Consider the following 12,659-nt stretch of genomic DNA (forward strand, 5'->3'; position numbering starts at 1 on the left):
AAAATGATCATTTCTCTTAAATTTTTAACATTACCATTAATTGTTTTAGGATGCTTGACAGTGGTTCCAACCTTATCGAACTTCACATGGAGAAAGTAGAATTTCATATCACACTCGAAATTCAGTGCATTTTTCAATTTTCAAGATTTTGGCATTGGAAAAATTGCAACATTTTCATTGAATTCCATCATGTATTGAGGGTATAGGATTAGCATTTGATCAAGAGCATGAACCCATTTAGTACCTTGATGTTGTCATTATCCATTGTTGAACTCCTCTAATGTTTTTGGTATTGATTGTCGAACTCCTTTGCCATGGCCTTAACAAAAATGTACCCTTCACTCGAACCAAAATAATTGGTTACGCATGTTAAGCTTTTTCTGATGGTTAAGAGCATGTGTTTCCTCCTACGAGGTCACGGGTTCAAAACCAAAGGGGGGTAGAGTATGTATGCCTTCGTAGACTTAGCAGTCAAATTGATGCGCGGAGGTGGATCCCTTGTCCCACAAACAAGGGAGTCTCATACACCAATTTGGTGTCGGGCTTGGTCGTGACCTTAAAATTGGATAATAATAATAATAATATGGTTTAGGAATCTGAGTCTAAAGACTTTGAGCTGGAGGATTTTTATGTAGTTGTTGATGATCCCATTTCCAATAGTGGTGAATGAATGATGAGTTCCATGAGTGATCATGTTGATCACTGATTTGTAGTAGTCCAGTGGCCTAGTAGCTTGTAGCATTGTTTTTGGAAACTCGGTTAGATAGGTGGGATGGTTCAAACTCAGTTCCAGTTTTTAAAACAATGCATCATACATGCGAAAACGAAGAAACAATTAAACAACAAAAAAAGGTACAACAAACAAAGGTGTATGCCCCCCACGGGGCTTTAAATAGACAGTGGTTTGATGTACTGTTAAAGCACTCCTTGATGTTAAGGTCATCAATTCAAAACCCATAGGTAATCCTAACTCCCTAACCAAAAAAAACAAAGGTGTATGCAAGATAGAAACACAAAAACCATCTAAATGATTGTCAAGAAATGGTGGGTTTAAGTTTTAACACTCTAAACTACTCGCTTTACCAACCCTTATCCAAGAGAAAATAATATGTCAAACAACCTGAAATAGCATTATAGAAAGTAAAGTCAAGAGTACAAATGGACAAAAAGAATACATTATCCATATTAAGTAATCGTAAAATGTTTGAAAATTTAAGATAGAGAAGGTATTTAACTTTTTAAGTAAACAATATCACGACTTGACTAGCTTAAATGCCATGTTGATGTACCACAATTCTTATTTACATAACATGGTAAGAAATAATAGTTGATCACAGAACCAAATCAATATTATCAGAAGTTTATTTTCAACAAAATAATGACAATCTCTAACTTCAAACCTGATTTTTGGGTCTTCAATTAGTAGTGTACCAGGAATCCACAAAAGCCCATGTTAAAAGCATAAACATCTCCAAGTTTTGGCATTGTTATCTATCCATTCCACATCAAAAAAATTGAGAACATCTGGATGCAAAAGGCCAGTAAAGCTATCTCGCTGGACAAATGAAAAGTTAAATTTTCCTTGCCTTGATTTTTTTATGCCTGCAAATCCTGTGATTATGGAATTATATAAGGCAAACAAATTTCAAGTATAATGTACATGGGAATATCAATCTACAGTGCACTTATCTGACGTGCTGGGGAGAAAGAATCACAGCATGTTTAAAGATAGAGGATGTATCCTAAGCTACAATGCGTTGCCATTGCAACTGAATATTACAAGTGGGGCAAAAATACTAATAACTCAAGTCTGCAGTGACTGAAATGCCTCAATAAAAGCTGAGGAATCGTTGAGTGTCTTTCTTGCACGCCAATAAACTGAACTAGCTGCATTGGATCTTCCAGCCTATACATGAAAATAAAATTTATTAAAATAAGAACTGAATATGATACACTTCCTTTCATATCAATTCTTCTGATTTCCGACAATCAAATGAAAAAAAAAAAAAATTAACAGAAGAGAAGTGTGACCTTTAACTCTTCTGCGCAATAATCCAGCCATAATTCTATGTTCTGATCATAAAGCTTCAAGGCAGAATCATATAGTTTGCACATATTTTGAGCAGCCTCCTCACAACCAACTGCTGCAAGTTGTGACTCAAATATAATACAGTGTTTGTAAAAGTCAAGACTTGGACCTGGCAATGCTAGGAGACTGCAAAAAAGAAGCAAATAAAAATTAAGGTCACACAGAAGCAAAACTTTGATTGTTAGTTTTCACCATCATAGAAGGGTTCAAAGAGTCTTTCTTGAGTACAACCAGAATCACAACCATAATAATTTATTCTCAAAATTTAAAAGATATAAATTGTATAAAAAACTGTCACTGATTGGCACATTCCATCTCAAGGCAAATTAAGAAAAATGATAGCAACCCAGCTGTCAACCTATGCTATGCTACTCAATGAGAGATTGTTGACAAAGTAGTTCCTTCATCAACAAATACTCAGTGATTGGAAGCTCATGAGAAGGAGTTCAGAGCCATGCAAGTAATCTTGGATGCAGTGAAGGATCATTTCATTACTCACTTGTCTGAGAAGAAGGCAACCAAAGAGATGTTTGGCATTTCGGTAAACATCGTCTCTACGAGAGTGAAAACATAACCAGGAAGATGGTATTGAGATGGTATTGAGGTATTGAGATGTCCAGATCAAATTCATTTATCAGTTACTTCATGAAGATCACTCAGATCCGTGATCAACTTGCAACAGTTGGGGAGAAGATTTATGCAGAATTGGTAAATACATCATTGAATGGATTCTTAAAGCCTTTGGAACCATTTGTCTAGGGTATCTGTGCATAGGAGAACCTTCCCACTTTTGAGAGACTTTGGGATGATTGTGTCCAAGAGGAGACTCGGAGGAGTCTAAAGCCAATAGGCAGGAAGGTGATGACAACTTGGCTCTTGTCAATCATGTTAATTTTCCATTAAACTCTGCAACTACTTAGATGAATAAATGAAAACAAGGAAACTGAAAACTGAAACCAAATTTACTTTCACCAAGATAAAAAGGTTCTTAACAATCTATAAGCAACAGAATAATCGAGAGATAAAAACATATCACACAAATTGACATGCTTGTTTAGCCAAGAAGCCCAAATGGGAAAACCTGTTTTCTTTGATGTGGTATTTTATTGATCGTTCTTGAGCAATTGGATCTATTACAAAGCAATTTGTCTTTGAGAAAGTGTTCTGCTTCTTCTCATTGATCTCAACTGATACATTTGATCTCGGCCTGCCTTGATCACTGCTTGATCCCAGCCCTATAACATGCAATTGTTGCCCTGCTGAATAGCCTTGACTTGCCCTACCTCTTGCCTGATCCCAGCTCCTATTCCCGTGTGCATTGGAGCCCCTGCTTCCTTGCGCACTCCTATTTCCTTGCGTACAAGGGAGCTCCTATTCTTTAGCACAAATCCCTATTTTCTTGCACACTTGTGATCTCCTATTTCTTAGGACACAAGCTCTCAATTCTGCACACAATCTCCTAAATCTTTGCGCACAATTAATGCTCAATTTTGCGCTCTCCACAATCAAAGATTATCTCACAAATTTGTGTGTATTACGTGCCTTCGTCCTCCTCTTTATAGACCCAATTTGAGTGTGCAAGGGAGGCCCATATCAATTTTAGAAGTCAAGTTTTGATAGCGAGTTAACTGAGAGTGATATTCTTTATCTCTCCAATCAACACTTGGAGTCTTCACTCGTTCTTCCTTCAATCAAGACTAAAGACTAACTCGCTCTAATTGAACTTATAATTGCCACCTCGTTCTATAATCAAACTGATGAAGACTCCACTTAACTGAAGCTCCAACTCTACACATCCCATCTTAATGATCATTCCAGTAAACTGGAAATAACCTCATCCTAACTGAAGTCTAACTCATGAGCTCGCACTCGTGCTAGAGAAAGACAAATTGAGATCTTCACTGGCTAAGGCACAAGCCAAAAGACCTTTACTCGCTACATTTTCAACAGATCAAATAAGGGCAAAGGAAAGGGCTTTGGTAAAGGAAAGAGTGAGAAGGGCAGAGGGAAGTTGCAACAACATGAGGTAGCAACGTTGGTAGAAACTTAGATGAGAGAGTTTGCTGCGAAATTTGACTTGTTTATTGCATTTCTACTAGCACAATTTCCAAGAATGCATGGTATGTGGACACTGATGCATCTCACCATATTAAATCATCATGGGATATGTTTACCAGTCGATGAAGCAAGACTCAAAAATACATGTGGAGTTTGATTATGCAATAAAAGGAGTCAGGGAAATGTCATTTTAGCCTGAGTCAGGTGGCTCGTTGGAAGTGAAGGGCATGTTATACGTTCTAGGGCTCAAAAAGAACCTGCTTTTAGTCTTGGTCATGGAAGATAAAGGTGTTGTCATGGTGTTCTATAAAGGGCAATCTTATTTGACCGAAGGATCTAGCCCTGACACAGCAGAAGTTATTTAGGTTAGGGAGAGCAATTTATATAGGTTACAAGGTGAGCCTATTCAAGCCTGTGCTCATAGCAATGACAACCTATGTGAGTTGGGACACAGGAGGATGGGACCCTTGCATTATAGGGAGTTTTCGATTCTGAGAGAGATTATCACTGGTCTTCTAGATTTCAGTATTGAGTAGCAAGGGGCGTGAAAAGGGTGTGCGCTTGGCAAGCATACCAAGGCTACTTTCCCATGCATCATGTCTAGATCCAAGGAGATTTTGGATATGATACATTGAAATGTATGTGGGTTGATGCCATTAGCATCAGTATGATGAGGCACGTATTACGTATCTTTTATTGATGAATTTTCTAGGAAGACATGTATCTACTTCATAAAGACCAAGGATGAGGTCTTCAATCAGTTTTGGGAACTGATATATTCGAATGCATGTGAGTTGATGTTAGTAGCATCGATATGGAGAAGCATGTATTACATATCTTTTATTGATGACTTCTCTAGGAAGACATCGATCTACTTCATGAAGACCAAGGATGAGGTCTTCAGTCAGTCTTAGGAGTTCAAGACTCTTGTGGAGAAGTAGACAGGAAAGAAGATCAAGGTCTTGAGGTCAGACAATGGGGGTGAGTATACCTCTAATCACTTCAAGAATTTCTAAAAGGAGGCAAGAATTAAGGAGCTAACAGTTTCTTACAACCGATAGCAAAATGGGGTTGTGAAGACGAAGAACAAGAACAAGTCAATCGTATAGGTTGCTAAGACCATGATCCATGATCAAGATTTGCCCATGTTCCTTTGGGAAAAGGCATGCGGTATGGTGGTCTGCATCTAAAACAGGAGTCCTCACAGAATCTTGGAGGACAAGACACCAAAGGAAACATACACTACACTGGTGTGAAGCCAGCGGTGAGCCACTTATCTATCTTTGGTTGTCTAGTGTATAGACAATACCAGGAGAGAAGAAAACCAGGATGAAGCCCTCCAACATAAAATGTGTGTTTGTGGGATATAGCAAGACTTCGGAGGCTTATAGTATTTTCATTCCAACATAGCGGAGGACTGTGGTGAGCCAAGATGTGAAATTAGAGGAGGACCCTTGCATCTAAGAAGCCACATGAAACTCTACCAGTGACAGAGGATGCGGAGCAAGAAGCTCCAAAGTTTGAGTCTAGATCAGTAGCTTCTAGTTCAGGAAGTCAAACTTCAAATGAGGAGGAGAGGTCATCTCCTCCTAGTTCTGTCAGGAAACCTCTAAGTTTCATGTAGACATTGAGGAGCATATGGAGGGTCCTTGGAGGGCAATCAGGGAGAGCAAGCCTTTGAAGAAATTTTCAAACTATATGGCACTAATAAGTAGCAAGAAGAAGCAGAAAACAGGAAAGTTTGGAGGAATGATATGTGGGGCATTGTGCCAAGACCAAAGGGAAAGCCAGTCCCAGGTGACTCTTCAAGAAGTTCCTTCCACACTAAGAGGGAGTGTTGATGTTTATAGCATCAGATAGGAACTTCTACACAGGTCTAGTGTCAGAATTTGGAAATCGACCAAAAAGGTCCTTTCTATTTTGTAATTCACTTCAATTAAAGTGAAGAATCTTTTATTAGTGAACTGATCAATGTCTAATAAAATGTAAAGTATTTACATTTGTGATTTACATGTTGATTGGGATTTAGTCTCAACCGTCAATCTAATTGAGACATTAGGGTTATGGAGACTTGGTCATCAACTCAAACTATATGGCACTAATAAGTAGCAAGAAGAAGCAGAAAACAGGAAAGTTTGGAGGAATGCTATGGTGGAGAATGATATGTGGGGCGTTGTGCCAAGACAAGAGGGAAAGCCAGTCCCAGGTGACTCTTCAAAAAGTTCCTTCCACACTAAGAGGGAGTGTTGATGTTTATAGCATCAGATAGGAACTTCTACACAGGTCTAGTGTCAGAATTTGGAAATCGACCAAAAAGGTCCTTTCTATTTTGTAATTCACTTCAATTAAAGTGAAGAATCTTTTATTAGTGAATTGATCAATGTCTAATAAAATGTAAAGTATTTACATTAGTGATTTACATGTTGATTGGGATTTAGTCTCAACCGTCAATCTAATTAAGACATTAGGGTTATGGAGACTTGGTCATCAACTCAATGTTATAAAAGAAAGATAAAGTTAAAAAAAAAAAAAGACAAACAGTGTAATACACACAGAATATTTGAAAAAACACAAGTGAGTGATAAAGGATTTTCACTCCGTTTGCAAGTCCAAAGGAGAAAATAAGAAACAGTGTCAACAACAAAAGAAGATTCACCCAGCTCTCAAAAATTAAAGGGGTCATACGCAGCAGGTGCAGAGGCAACTTTAGGAGGCTTTACAAATTACAACCAAGCAAAAGGGAAGGGAGGCCATACAAATTTATGGAACAAATTCCAGAAGTAGCAGCAGGGTTTTACAGCAGGCTTTCGTAGGGCCATACAGGCTGTACAGTATACTAGAACAGCCATGTTTTTCTGTAATCTTTTCTTGTTCCTTCAGTGAGCTATTTTCCCAGTTTGGGAGGGTACTTGTAAGCTTGTAGTAATTTTAATAAAAAGCTGATATTTGAAGGGAAAAAATCGATGTTGCAAACATCGGCATCGGGATAAAAATGGTAGGGATTTGGAAAACCAAAAAATCATAAAAATCGAGAAAATATTGGTAAAAATCAGCAAACATTGGCTAGGCCAACAATTTGTGATTTCAAGATTGTGTCGCAATAAAATCAATATGTTTGCAACAGTGGAAGGAATTTGTGTGTATTTTGGAAATTGGTTTTCTGTAGCTTTTGTTGATTTTCTATTTCCCGTTAAATTTCAAGCCAGTGTGTTTTATTCCATGAGCTAAAGAATTCAATTTAAATTAATTTTTCAGTAAGGAAATCATAAAGATTTAATTTACTTAGGTTGCTGGAACAGATATTTTACCATCAATTCACTAATAAAATTGATTTACAAGGGCAAAATGAGGATTTCCATGGCCAAATGATAACAGGAAGTTTTGAGCTTTGTATGCCCCAGTTCACAGATCACTTATACATGAAAAAGCCAATGCACTAACTGTTTTAGTCTCAACTCTTTAGCTTGGTGAAGATCTGACAAAAATTGTAAAATTTGACATCATCTTCCAACCTTTAATCCCCAGTGACTAAGTCGACTTATAGATTTGTCAAGAATGAGATTAATTCGAGAGAAGGAAGGATCAGGGAAGCAGTTGAGATACAACAAGATCTCAGGCAACATGTAGATGAATGATGTAGAAACCAACCATGAAGACGTACTTTTCAAAAGAATAATGAGAACTATCAATTCCCAAAGGCTCATTTCATAATCATGTGCATGAATCTTTCTGTTGTTCAGCAACCTATCAATATCTCCAAATCTACCCACAGATAGGACCACTCTAGGCACAAGGCTACAAAATTTTTGTGTATGGTTGTATTCCCAAAACATGCTTGTTTTCTGTAAAACTAAAACATTAGACACTGAATGATAGCCAAATTAGCATGATTTGCTTCAATACACAAATAATAGGAACAGATAGTCAAGACTCAGCTTTCAGTATTCAAAACTGACAGTGAAAACAACAACTGAAAAGTTGTTTTGAGAGATTGGATAATTTTTCACAAGCTACATGATATTTTCTTCATTCTTGAAACAGAAAGAGAATTCCTAAAACATGAAAATACATCCACTAAATATATATCTTATTCTGGCATTTTTTTTGTTAACATAACAGATATTCCAAAGCAATAACAATCAGAAAATGAGTTCAGTCCAATTGACAGAAATGAAAGCAATCATTTTACAAATTTCATGTCAACCAAATAGAAGTTTGGCACCTACAAAATGGTTTAAAGCTTGACTCAAAATACAAGGCAGTGGCAGATATGCTCACCGATTGTACATTTCTCTAGCACACTGAACCCCTCGATTTTGAAGAACCCAATCCAGAGCAGTACAAGCAAGGGTAGCTGCTTCCCTTCCTCCACTTCCAACAGAAATTACATGTCCAAGCATGTCCAATATCCAATCAAAATAATCCCTTTGGCTTGAAAAAAATTCCATGGCCTGCAGCAAACTAGAAAAAGTCAGTGCTCACTACTTCATGCTCACATGCAAGACGGAATTCATATAAGAAAAGAACTATACGTCAATTATATTTGCACTCTGAACCACAACCTGAAAAACTTAAAAAGTTTGAACGTATAACTACATATACTTCTTCACATACAACCTTACGATATTTAAGTTCTCATACTTGAAACTTCACATAGGTGGCGGTACCTCTCTACTTTCATTGTATAATCCAGAACCATAAGTAACAAATAATAACAGTACTCCATGCAACCAACTCGGTACCTCTCTACTTTCATTGTATAATCCAGAACCATAAGTAACAAATAATAACAGTACTCCATGCAACCAACTTAAGCAAAACATAACAATTCTGCCACAAAAGGGTTCTTCATAAGAATAGTTATTGCAAAAGATAATACTATAAATCAGTGAGACAACCAAGTAATATGACACCCATGCAAAAGAAAAAAAGAATGGACAAAAGAAAAAAATTTATATATCAATCATTAACGTCCACTAGTGATCAAAGATAGGGCCATGAGATTAAGTGTACAGCAATTAAACTAAGATAAATGGCAATTCTAATAGTTTGTGTTTTTGTGACACAATGATTGAAACAACTGGGCTGCAGCTTTTCATGAATTTAAATGATAATGAACTTTCAGAATAGGCAATTCCATGGCACTGTGAATGGGGGAATCAACTTTTGAAATTAGGGTCCTTTTTAACAGCATAATTTGCCTGCTCATCTGCAGATTCTTTTAGAAATACTAGTAAAAGGCATGAAATTTGAAGAGACATGTGCATGTAATAAAAAGTAGCTCAATAAACAAGACTGGAAAGAAATAACGAGTTGCCAGCAAGCATAGGACCAGCCTTCTCTCAACGAAGATAGAAGTTGAATCAATAGATCTTTATTATTTTAAGGGGTGGCTACTTCTAGCATCATTGGCCTTAAGATGAAGAGAATTTCTCATGTAGCCAGGATCCTTTCTAGTTCATCCCCTTTGGTTGATTTTGGAGGACTGGAGGCCAAAACTTGACCATTGCCCATCAATTGACTTTAGGGCCAGAGTGGTTTGTGCCTATCACCAAAGCATGCTTTAATGTCAGTCTGTAAAAGTGAAAAAGTATTGGGCATGTGCTTGAAGTTTTGAACTGTCTCCAACAAAGAAATAAGAAGCACTAAGCAGTACTGTCAAATCATCAAGGGGAAAGAGAACAACCAATATTGACATATAAAAGAGGTAAACATCTCAAAAATACCATATTTTCATAGGAAACAAAAATGGGTAGACCAATAGATTAAAACGTTTTCATAATTCCAGGTGAAGACTCTTACCATGCCCAGTGTTACTCCAATGTGACAAGTTCCTTGAAATTAAGAAATATATCTATTCTCTGGATAGGGTTCCACCTGAGCTGCATCCATCATCCTGTCCTCCCACTAAAGATACTGCAGTCCTAAGTGTACAGGGAAGGTTCCAGATACTGTTGCTATATCAATGCAACTTTTTATGTCTAATTTCAACTCAATCCCATTCATTCAAAATTTCATTTAGGTCCATATCCCAACACTGAAGCCAGACAACCTAGAGGGGCCATTTATATCAATCTCGTACAGATACTGAAGTAAAAAAACCCTCTAACATGCCTTTTGGCTCCTCTTTCAAGCAGGGCAGCTTGAAGCCGCATCCAAAATATCTGTTAAGGTGCATTGGTTAAACCCCCCCTCCCTCTCTCGCTTTCCAAGGGGTAGAGTCTCAAGATGTTATTTAGTGGATTTGATCATTTCCCAGTGCTAATATTTCTTTTGAAGAGTCTTATTTTAGCTAATGTGGTCCATGAGCAGGCTTTCATTTGCAGGTTTAAAAACTGGTGCAGACTGTTATTTCTTGAAGGAATGGTTGAAGTTGAATTGGACGGGGAAACTAGAGGTAAGCTTTAAGTTTTATTTGATTATCCGAGAGATAAGCTGCATATCATGCAAGAGGGCCATCAGTTTTGTGGGTAGATCATATTGTTACTGAATACTTGAAATCCCAATTTTAAGTAAACGCCCAGTCATCTTTATTCAACCTTTGTTTGTGTTTGCCTTATATCAGGATTTGGTTTCTCTAGAAGCAAAGTCAATGACTTTGTGTATTCCAAGGTGGTTGGTGATCATTTTATTTATTGGCTTTGTATGTGGATGATATGTCGCTGATTGGAAAAAACAAGAAAATCATCAAGGATGTCAAAACTCAGTTATATTCTGAAATTGATCTGAAATATCTTTGGTATTCCAAATTTATTTTGGACAAGGAAATTAGAAGATATCAGGCAAAGAGGGAACTCTGGCTAAATCAAAGGAGATATGTTGAGACAACAATGTAGAGGTTTAACATGTGAGAAATGAGAATGCAATCCAGTCAAGGTTCCTATTCCTGTGGATGTAAAGTAATCTACAAATCAGTGTCCCAAGGCACAAGAAGAGGTAGAAGACATGGCCGGTGTACCATACATGTGTGTTTTTTAAGTCTGATGTATGCCATGATCTACACTAGATTAGACATTTGAATTTCCCATGCATTGGGGGTTTTGAAAAGCTATGTAACAAAACCATGTTGATTTTATAGCCTCAGAAGTCTTCTACATTGGCTTGGTATCTTTATCATGTAGAAGATATTTGATTGCCTTCCTTGGTGGAGTAAGTGATTTCATGATTTCTTTCCTAAGGTTAACTTAGGAAAAGTACAATGATTAATTTAATTTTACTGTGGATCATTAAGCCAAAGTTCTAAGGATAAATAATAAAATTCTCTAAGTGATTTAGATATAAACTCAAACGTTGATCTCAAATCAGGCTTAAGATTTAATCCTAGCCACTGATCACTTAGGAGATTAGGGTTAGGGATTTTGGCTTATAATGAAATTATAAAATAAACATAAGGGAGAGGTAAAGACACACAATTGTTGAGGAAGCAATTTTCCCAAAAGTGAAAGGCTAAATTAAACTGAATAGAAGTGAGGAGAATTGCAGCAAGGAACTTCAGGAGAAATTTCAGGGAAGACGAAGCTAGGAAAGAGGCAGAGTCAGTTGAAGGGGAGGGCTGAATTGATGGAGGAGGGCCAAGATATCCAGAGGCCGAATTTCTTAACTGCATAGGGGCCATAGGAGGAAAAAGAGAGGGACCAAATGGCTGGTGAATGAGGCTAAATTTTCCAGAGGTCAAGTTTCTTCAGTAGTGCCAATTTCCAGGGGCTGATTTCCTTGAGGCCAATTTTTCCCAGTGGAGCCGAGTTCCAGGATCCAACAGTAGTATTTTTCTGTGTATTCTCTGTGGGTCTAGACCCAAATATTCCTAAGAAAATTAATATGAAGGAAGATTGTGTTGGATACAAATTTGTTGTTACAGTATGATTGATTACTCCAATTTATTTCCGCTGCATTTTATTTTCAGAGTTAATATACCAGTGTGCTTATTTTATCAGCAATTTCAGAAATATTTAAGATAAATATTTTCTGGGTTTCTAATAAATTGTTGAAGTAAACTGGATCTAGTATAAAAGGATTTAACATGGTATCAAAGCAATACCAACTCTGTGGTGGAGATTATATATCATAACGATTTTATGGCAGCGAATTATTTTTTGCAGCAGAATTTTATTTTCAATGAGGGTTTTGTGGCTAAAGTCAATCTAGTAATATGGCATCATCAAGTCTGCGATATGAGGAAAGGTTGGAGGGGCTGTAAACTTCAGTACATAGCAGCAGATCACCATCGTTTTAATGGAAAATGTTTTGTGGGAAATTGGAAGCCAAGAGATTCAAGTTCCTCAGTGTCACGCCCCCAGGCCGGCGGTAGTCTTCAACCGCTCTTGGCGAGGTGCGGCACCACCGAACGCTTTCTTTTCACCAATACTTATGTTCGTGGACTACGCCTAACCACTTATCCTACTTAGTTTGTGTTTAGCAACCAAATAATTATTAATGTTTCCTTTATAGCAATGAACACCCATACACATTTATTATCATCAGCAATTATACACGAAGAACATAATTGCACAGT

The 12,659-nt window shown here is 37.2% G+C and overlaps 1 protein-coding gene across 1 annotated transcript in view; it reads right to left on the minus strand.

Annotated features, from left to right (window-relative positions):
- Positions 1-1,566: 1,566 nt before the first annotated feature.
- LOC149226103 (U3 small nucleolar RNA-associated-like protein) overlaps positions 1,567-12,659 on the minus strand; it is an 83,751-nt gene continuing 72,658 nt past the window's right edge. The window contains exons 4-6 of the mRNA XM_089377412.1: positions 8,426-8,598; positions 2,032-2,215; positions 1,567-1,906 (exon numbers count right to left, since the gene is read on the minus strand). Coding sequence (XP_089233538.1) covers positions 1,805-1,906; positions 2,032-2,215; positions 8,426-8,598 — 459 coding nt within the window. The 3' untranslated portion in view covers positions 1,567-1,804. The remainder of the gene's footprint in view (positions 1,907-2,031; positions 2,216-8,425; positions 8,599-12,659) is intronic.

This window comes from Pinus tabuliformis, chromosome J, assembly GCF_031772625.1.
Source record: "Pinus tabuliformis cultivar Carrire ecotype Pingquan chromosome J, CPIR1, whole genome shotgun sequence".
Classification (NCBI taxonomy): domain Eukaryota; kingdom Viridiplantae; phylum Streptophyta; class Pinopsida; order Pinales; family Pinaceae; genus Pinus; species Pinus tabuliformis.